This window comes from Cyprinodon variegatus, unplaced genomic scaffold (genome assembly GCF_000732505.1).
Source record: "Cyprinodon variegatus isolate N-32 unplaced genomic scaffold, C_variegatus-1.0 Scaffold930, whole genome shotgun sequence".
Classification (NCBI taxonomy): domain Eukaryota; kingdom Metazoa; phylum Chordata; class Actinopteri; order Cyprinodontiformes; family Cyprinodontidae; genus Cyprinodon; species Cyprinodon variegatus.
The window spans coordinates 123,262-132,643 of record NW_015151383.1 but is presented as its reverse complement, the minus strand read 5'-3'; the positions used below and the strand labels follow the sequence as shown (position 1 = coordinate 132,643).

The window sequence follows — 9,382 nt, the reverse complement described above, 5'->3', positions numbered from 1 at the left end:
TTATCATTGGTGCTATGATGCCTGACAGGAGCTTCCATGTTGTGAAGAGACAGGAGATTGGCTTATAGTTGGTTTGGACTGCCCCTATCTGGGCATCTTTTATTATCATGAATGTTGGGCCCTTGCGACTATCACATAAACCAATGTACATAGCTTTCAAGTACTCAAATGCATGCAGAAACCCTGATAAAAGCATCAGTGGTGATATTTTGTTCACAGTTGTTCAAACTGAACTTGCTAAACCTGAAATACATTTTGCTCAGTTTTTTTTTTTCTGTGGGTGGAGCCTAAAAAGCTAATGACTCATACAGGTGCGCTTAAAAGGTTGACAAAAGAAGGAGAAAAAAACCAGAACAAATTGAGTCCATCCATAAGTGACATGTACGATGGAGAACCTGGAAAGAGATGATTCACTCAAGTAAGTGATTTGCAAAAGCTGTCTTCTTAGATCTATTTGTGTAGTAGCAGATGTAGTTATCTATTTTTTCCTAATAAATGAACTTACGTCTTGACAAACATATTTTTTAAGAAGTTTCAGAAGAAAGGTTTTCAGATTTCTTATCTTTCTTTCACATTTTTAGTCAAATTATAGAGGATATTCCATTTAAAAAATAATACATAAGTGAAATATCCAACAGTTCCTTTCATTGATGATTGAATTTATTTAGGAATCAATATTCCTCAATCAAACCCGGCCCAATGTATGAGTTATTGTCCTCTATGTCGATGCTTTAGCTTTGCCACTCTTTGCTACACCAGCTTGCTTCAAGTATTTCTGATAAACACTTGTAAGTTTTTAATGTTGGCGCGGCCCAATCTTTGCAGGTTTTTTTTATTCAGTGGATTTTTGTGTTCAGTTCTAAAAAAGCATGCTGTTACACTATCAATAAGACTACCAAGAAAATTTTCATTAGGGAAATTTATGCTTTAGATAAAGGAAACTTTTTTTAGCCAATATGCTTTATTACAATTTAACATCTAGCATCTATTCCAGGAGGCCATGGGACACCTTTCGAGAGGTTCCTATAATTGAAGATGAGCACACACCTTGGAGATTCCTAAAGCTTTTAAAGATCATCACTTTGTGCGCAGTAGCTATCGCTGTCTTTGGACTGGCAGTATGTAGCAAGGTTAGCTCCTTTTTATGACTTTAATACATTTTCAATATTTTTTTCTGGATATAATCATATGCTATTTGATATCACAGTGAATACAGAAGATGTATATAATTCATTATCCTTGAAAGTGCAAATAACTAAAACATTAGTGTCCCTGTTTTGTTTACCAGGTTTCTTTCCTTCTCCTCATCACTTTATCCCATGAAGATACAAAGACTATCCCAGCAGGACAGAAACCTGTCACATTGTTGTGTATTGGTTGCTCTGTTATTGCACCTAGTGTTCTTCTGCTCCTCAAAAGCGTCTGGAAAGCATGTTATAAATCATCAAAGGTGCCGAGGAAAGCATCTGTAGCCCTGGTAAGACTAAATCGAATGTTTCTTTACAGTATTTTATCTCTTACAAATCTTTTAAACACATAATGATGTGGTTTATATCTTTGTTTCTGTGACATTTTTATAACCTGTCCTTTTTCTTTATTCCTCAGGTTTTGTTCTTCGAGCTTCTAGTTTCTGTGGGGTTGGCCATTCTTACCATTGTTGCAATGCCACACTTGGACATTGTGACCAATGTGACGATTCTTAATGGTGTGGCTGTCCTCCCTGCATTCCTGCAAGCGGTCGCTCAGTGTACTGCAAAAAAGATAAATGTCTCCCTGCTTCCCTCAATTCTCGGCGTCTTGGCTATACTCACTGCTTTCTGTATTTTCCTTGTCCTGTACATTCTGAAAGACCTTACAGATGTGCAGACAGCAACTTGGGTGGGCCTTGCTGTTGGTGGCTGCTTCTTTGTGTCTTTTAACTGGTGGGAGAACTACTTTATGCTCATCTGTGTGAACAGCAAATCAAAGTTCCTTAAAAGTCTTTTTGAGGACTTGACCAGGAGTCAGAACATGCTGCACATCCTCTCCAGCTTACTCAGAATTGTGGTGACTGCCTGTGTGCTTGGTGCTTATGTCCCTCTGGCCAACATGGACTGGGACATTGTGACCTCCATTCCAGGCCGGGAAACAAGAATTGTAGTCATCACCATTGGAGTCCAGCTAATCTCCTCAGCACTCTGCCACTGGTTTGCTTTGGCAGCCTTCAAGATGCACGCTATACGGAGATGCTTCATCATACCTTTGTACCTGGCTTCACTGGCTGTGATGGTGTTCTACATCGTCCCTGTGATTGTTTACTTTGAGGGCTATAAAGTAAGCCTGAACACAACTGAAAACATCAACTTCACAAGTTACTGTGACGTAGCTGTGAATGGAAGAAATCTAAGTCTGATTGGTAACCTGTACCCAGAGCTGGTTTTGGACGTTACGCAAACTCTGTGCTTCCTGAACATGTCAGAGATGGTTGACATCGGCTTACTGACGGGTAAGAAAAAAATGACACATTTATTTGGTATAAAAGCAAAATCTTCAACAGGTTTCAAAGCAAATATACCTCCCTAAGAACCTACATACTTACAAGCCACATTGATATCTCTACTAATTTGATATTGCTATTTATGCGTTCAAGCAGTAACTTGTGTTTTGTTTCCTTTTTCCACATTAGGTGCAGCATTTGGATGGTGGATTGGCCTTGTGATGGCCACTATCCATATATGGTTCTTTAACGTCAAACGTATCCAGAAGACACAAGACTTGTTTGTTCGGCGGCTTTATGAGGGAGCCTTTATTGAACAATCTTTACTCCTCAACACCAGATTCCACATCCAGACAAAACAAGGAAGGAAGAAACAGTAAGTGGTTTGGTGCATGTGTTGTACATCCTTTTATCGCCTTTCTTCTGCTTAGTATTTAAAATTTCAGCATGTAGTGTGTTGTTGTATTGATTTTTTATTACAATAACCAATTGCACAACAGTAGAATATTTCTAACATTTGTAATTATTGTGAAGTTATAGGGAAGACGCCTCCCCAGCTATGTTGTATCTTTGCGCAACAATGTGGCATGAGACCTATGAGGAAATACTGAATATCATGATCTCAGTTTTCAGGTGAGATTAAACAATTGCTGTTATACTTATCTTAGATGGTTTTTTTTTATTTCTAATAATCAAATAGTTTATAAACTGTATAACTTCCATTTAGTGGAAAATGTATTCAAGTAAACCTTGTAGAGAGATTTACTTCCAAGTCCACTTAATTGCAAATAAAGTTTTTTTTAGTAATGTAATATTGGCTTTTTTATATATATATAATTGTGATTTTTTTTCACGGTTCATGTTTGTTTTATCAATGAAGATTGGACAAGTACAGACCAAAGATAGATCCAACGATGGATGATTTCACCTTTGAAGCCCATATCTACTTTGATGATGCTTTTGAAAATGTCAAAGGAAGTCAGATTCGTCATCTAAACTCATATGCAAAGGACCTTGTGCAAATCATCACTGAGGTTTATGGGTAAGAACCATGTTACAAATGACAAAATGTGCATTTTTCTAAAGTTGTAGGAATAACACTAAAGATTTTGGTCTCCATCTCTGGTATGAAACGCCTTGTGTATTCTTGACCCATTTAAAATGTACAAGACTTTATTTCAACAGGCTTATTAAAACTAGTAATCTATGAGTACTTTGTTTTTATTGTAGTTAATGTATTTTATTTGTCCCATTATGCAGCACTTTGTGATCCCCTTTATAAGTAAAATTTATATATATATATATATATATATATATATATATATATATATATATATTTAGCTTTCTTACTTTTTCCAATAGTTCTTTGCATACAGTTCTTCAAAGAATATGTTTTCATTTTAATAAGTTACATTTGTTCTATGTAATATGTGTTAATATGGAAATGTCTAGCATGTGTGTGCTTGGAAAGATATATATATATAAACAATGTATACAGTATATATATACTACTATGACAGTCACACGTACTATGATTTTTTACTTTTTGTCTTTTTCAGCATTTTCAAGAACCTTGATAAAACATTCTTTGAGGTGGAGCAGGAAATTCCTCACCAGTCAATCATAGCGACACCATATGGAGCCCGTTTGGTTTTTGAAATGCCTCATGGGAATAACATAGTAGTTCACTTCAAAGACAAAGAGAAAATTCGGAACAAGAAAAGATGGTCTATGGTAGGCAAAATCATATGGATTATCTTTCACCATTCACCTTTGCTTTTTTTAACTTTCATTTATTGTCTACAGATTATGTATCTTTACTATCTCTTGGGTTGGAAGCTTATGAGCAAACATCACAGCCAATGGAAGTTAGGATGCAGTGATGATGAAATAAAGACAAACATTAAGGTAAATAAAAACATTTCTGGGTACGTATTTCTGAAGCAATTAAACAAGGGTGCCTGTTTGATTTGTGGTGAACTTTTAAAGGCAACAGAATTTAAATTACAGAAGTTAAACAAGGTGTTTTTGTTCTAGAGGGAGAAGGACAACACCTACCTCATGGCTTTAGATGGGGACACAGATTTCCAACCACCCTCAGTGATGCTGCTTATTGATCGTCTGAAAATGTATCCTCGTGTCGGAGCAGCATGTGGCAGAATTCACCCTACCGGATCAGGTCGGGACCAATGAGATCACTGCACGGTAAAAAAACAGTCATGACAATGTTCTAAAAACATCTCTGTCTTTAATCTGCAGGTCCTGCTGTTTGGTTCCAGAAGTTTGAATATGCTGTCAGTCACTGGCTGCAGAAGACAGCAGAACATGTGTTTGGCTGTGTACTGTGTAGCCCTGGATGCTTCAGTCTATATAGGGCAGCGGCTTTGTTGGATGATAATGTGATGAAAAGATATTCAACCCTATCCACTGAGCCCAGTCACTACATCCAATATGACCAAGGTACAATATTAAACTTTTCCAACATTTTCTGAAAGATTTCATGGGTTTTCATCCTTGCTAAGGCTGTTCTGCACAAAGTTTGTGTTCTCTACTTGTGTGCGTGTGTTACACCAATTAACAACTACAACGTGGTTACCAGTGTTGCTATGTGACAGACTGTTAACCTGTCCATTGAGTTGCTCAAATACCACTGTTTGTTGCAACTTTCCACCGATACAACTGCATGAATTAAACAGATATAGAGAATAGATGGATTATTGCATTTTTTTTAATCTAATACAGATTGTCATCATAGCTCATCAAAGCATTTTACTGTATATATATAAATATATCTACTTTGTTGTTGCAGGTGAAGACCGTTGGCTGTGCACTCTGCTACTGAAACAAGGGTGGAGAGTGGAATACAATGCAGCATCTGATGCCTACACTAATGCACCGACGGACTTTAAAGAACTGTTCAACCAAGTGAGTGAGATAGCATTAGAAGACCTATTGAATTGAAATGTAATAGCATATTTTATTTGGTAAACATCGGTGAACATTTATTCATAGTTTACCCACAGATTTAGTTCCTTTATAATACCAAAAGAGCTGTAATCATAGTTATAAGCTATAACAGGCCATTCTGAGTGTTTGCTACCAGAAAGTAAGAATCAACTCCCTGTATTGAGGTATAGATACCATAATGTACTTTAATATGGAAGATCCCAAGTTATTTTGGAAGAGGACTAAGAAAAATCTTTTTTTATTTTTCAAAATAAATCTCTTTCTGTGCTCGAGTTGGGATTGAGTGTTTCTCATTTTAATCATTTTTAATGTCATCACTGCTTCTCCTGATTGGTTTAAAACCAGTAAACAAAATATTTAATTTCATACGTGATTTAATATCTGAAAACTGACTGTTTTGACCTCAGCGAAGACGATGGGGGCCTTCCACGTTGGCGAACATTGTGGATCTGCTCAGTTCCACCAATCTTGTTTCAAAGAGGAACCCATCCATGTCCAAACCGTTCATGTTCTACCAGCTGTTTGCCTTGATTTCGGCCATCCTTGCTCCAGCCACCATTGTTCTCATGGTTGCAGGTAACTGTCATTAACATGTGTTGTGAGCTTCTACATGTAAAACACTGAACTATATATCAGCATTGTACTTCATCTGCCTTTAAACATAAATTCTCTACTGTTTCCAGGAAGCTTGTCCTTCGTCTTTGGTATACCTTCTGGCGCTGCTCTGGTCATAGCTGTGATACCCCCAGCCATCTACTTGGGTCTTTGCTTTAAACTCAAGACAGACACTCAGATCACTATTGCAGCAGTGATGAGCATCATATATGCATTCCTTATGTTGTTGGTGACCATGTCCATTATTGGTAAATAAAAAAAGTTACACAGATAATGATTTATCCTGTGTTTCTTTTCTAACTCTAACGTTGTTATTGTTTTTTTCTTTTTTTTACTAGCTGCAATGGTGAAGGAACAAACCATTCTGACACCCAGTGCCATATTTATTGTGGCCATGTCCATCATTTACATTGTCACTGCATTGATGCATCCTCAAGAATTCCTTTTAGTGTTCTATGGCCTTCTCTACATCATCTGCATCCCCAGTGCCTACCTCCTGCTCACCATCTACTCTATGGTGAATATGAACTGTGTCTCTTGGGGCACTAGAGAAGCAAAACCTGCTGCAGGGGCAGGAACACCTGGAACCAATGTCCAACAAACACAAGCAGAAAAAGGTAGATATATAGCTCAGAGTTCACCGTATGACTGGAGTTGCTCTTTATGTCAGATAAACTGATTATTTTTTTTTTTGCACCTGTACAGCCAAAAAAAACATGAAGAAGTGCTGCTCATGGATGAAATGCTGTAAAAAACCAAACGAGGGACCAGAGGTTGAACAGATCAGCATAAGACAGGAGAATTTGGTCCCAGAGCCGACACCACCACAACCTCAACCCCAGAACACTATTATAGATGATGCCTTGGACAATAGGTTTTTACTTACTTGATAAGCAGTTTAAAATGTAGTCTTGAAATGCAAGGATGGTGCTAATGTTTTAAATTCTCTTCCAGGCAAGAGGTGACAGCTTTTGAAACTCCAGTTCAATGTAAGGACAAAAAACATCCAGGCTTCTATTGTTTTTATATAATATTATATATATAGATATTTTAGAACTAATATTAATCTTGAATTATGACTATTTCCATGTTGTGTTGTATAGGTTGGATAACCCAGCTAGAGAACTTGTCTGATGACATTCAGCTGCATGAGGACATTCTTAAAGAGGTGATTATTCTTTTGTTAGCAAAACTCAGCCTTTATTCTTAAAGTGCTGATAAACGGTTATAAATTATTTCACTTGCTAATTGAATTCTGTGCTTTACTTAATCTGAGCCAAGTTCTAAAACTTTTATTCTCCTCTTAACCATATAATTAAACAATTAACATATTGTCTTCAGTATCAAAAAGTTCTATCCCCCCATGTGATTCTATCATCATTTGTTTTTTTTTTTAGCTTATTTAATTATTAACCTGAATGCATCATAACAGTGTATTTACTTACCGGTAATCACGCTCAGATCGCACAGCTATATTGTTCAGACATGGTGAAAGCCCTTTATCAGCATGCCCATAATTTCACGATGCCAAATCATTTCTGCATGTCGAAATTTTACCTGTGATGTCCTTAACATATATTTAACATGTGACCTGTAGCTAAATTTAACAGAGAAATATGTTATTTTTGCAGGATGAGGTGCAGTTTTGGGAAGAACTTATTGAAAAGTACTTGAAACCTTTGAAAGTTGACAAAGAAAAACAGGAAAAGACTAAAAAGGACCTAGCGGGCCTAAGAAACAAGGTAAATATGAAGTGCTTTAATGTAATACATTTGAGAGGAGAAAAATAATAAATTTTTAGGCTAAACTTTGAACTTTATCTCCCAACACAGATCAGCTTTTCGTTCTTCTTCTTAAATGCCCTGTGGTTGGTGGCAGCCTTCATCTTTCAGGTCTTTGAGGTCTTTGTCATACAGATAGATATTGTTGACCTAAACCTCGTTGAAACTGGAGGGAAAATGCAAATTGAACCACTGAGTCTCATGTTCATCCTGGGCTTTGCTGTATCAGTTTTGATCCAGTTTATTGGGATGTTTTGCCACCGGTGAATAATCATTATATACACTTTTTTTTTTTTTTTTTTCCCCAAAAAAATATTACAATGCTAACATTTTTCCAAAAAAGATTAATCAAATGTGTTTCTTTTAACTTGCAGAGTTGCCACTCTCATTCATTATGTGGCATTTTTGGAAACTGAGCCAAAACAACAGAGATCTGCACAAAAACAGGTTATTTATTTTTGATGTTAATACTTAACTAGACTAAACTTTTGCTCAGACTTTTTGCTCTGTAGCTGATAACTATGTTTGTGTGGATTAAAATAAAGAGAAAACTGATGGGAACCACATTATTATATAGGCTATGAAGCTGTGGTCTGCATTTAACATGGTTTGAACAAAGAAGAAATCATTAGTAGTCTAACATTGTAAATACACAGAGATCTTTAACTGTAGTGAGCTTCTACAGGTTAACATTATTGATTAAGATGAACATTTTTATCTGAGCTCTTCATTGAGAGATTTGCTATGTGAAACTTTACTTTTTTGGGGATAACAAATGTTTTTCAAAGCGGTGGAACATCTTTATTCACATATTTTTCCCTGATCTCCCTCCAGAAAAAATTGATATCAGGTGCAAATTCAAGCTCAAGTTTAGCCTCCGACGATGACCAGAGCTCCATCAAAGAAGAATCAGAGGATGAAATGATCGACGATGAAACTTTTTTTTCAGAGCTGGACTTTGAAGAAGACTTTCAGGAGCCTCAGGATGCTTAAAAGAAGACTATTGTACTTCTGTGTGACTTTTAATGTAGCACTTTGATATATTTCTTGTTATATATATTATTTTAAATGGTACTCAAAAGTAGGCAAAACACCACCTATATGACCTCCATATGAAGTATTTTATTTAATCATAACTAGCCATTAATTATAATTAACAATTATTTCATGCAACGTTGTTTCATTTCTGATGTTGTTGGTTTTTTTTATATGACATGTTTCTGTATCACGTAATCTACAAACATAAAATCAGTGCTTATTATATGCAATTGGAATTAGGAATATTTATAATCTAAGTTTGAGTTAATCCATTTATGAAAACATGAATAATTTTATGAATAAAGTTTAATTTATTCTATTTTTCTAAAATGTTTACTAAATCTATAGTTTCATTGTGTGCCAGTTTATTCTTCCTGTAATGCACTGTTTTTTTTTATATAATAACATACACACTGAGAGTTAATTTAATATTAAATAGAACATCATTACTGCTGTTAACTAGTTAAGGAGGAAAACCTGTAAAATCTTGTTTTGGTTCACTAAT

General features: G+C 35.9%; 1 protein-coding gene across 1 annotated transcript; it reads left to right on the top strand.

The window, feature by feature from the left end:
• Positions 1-356: 356 nt before the first annotated feature.
• LOC107100005 lies at positions 357-9,154 on the top strand. The gene is made up of 22 exons (XM_015398351.1): positions 357-418; positions 995-1,130; positions 1,289-1,477; positions 1,606-2,485; positions 2,666-2,852; positions 3,011-3,109; positions 3,357-3,518; positions 4,036-4,210; positions 4,283-4,384; positions 4,514-4,655; positions 4,736-4,936; positions 5,286-5,401; positions 5,851-6,019; positions 6,127-6,306; positions 6,397-6,675; positions 6,764-6,932; positions 7,013-7,047; positions 7,162-7,226; positions 7,690-7,800; positions 7,891-8,102; positions 8,214-8,286; positions 8,674-9,154. The coding sequence occupies exons 1-22, from the start codon at positions 387-389 to the stop codon at positions 8,830-8,832; spliced, it is 3,873 nt and encodes a 1,290-aa protein (XP_015253837.1). The 5' UTR covers positions 357-386; the 3' UTR covers positions 8,833-9,154.
• Positions 9,155-9,382: the final 228 nt, after the last annotated feature.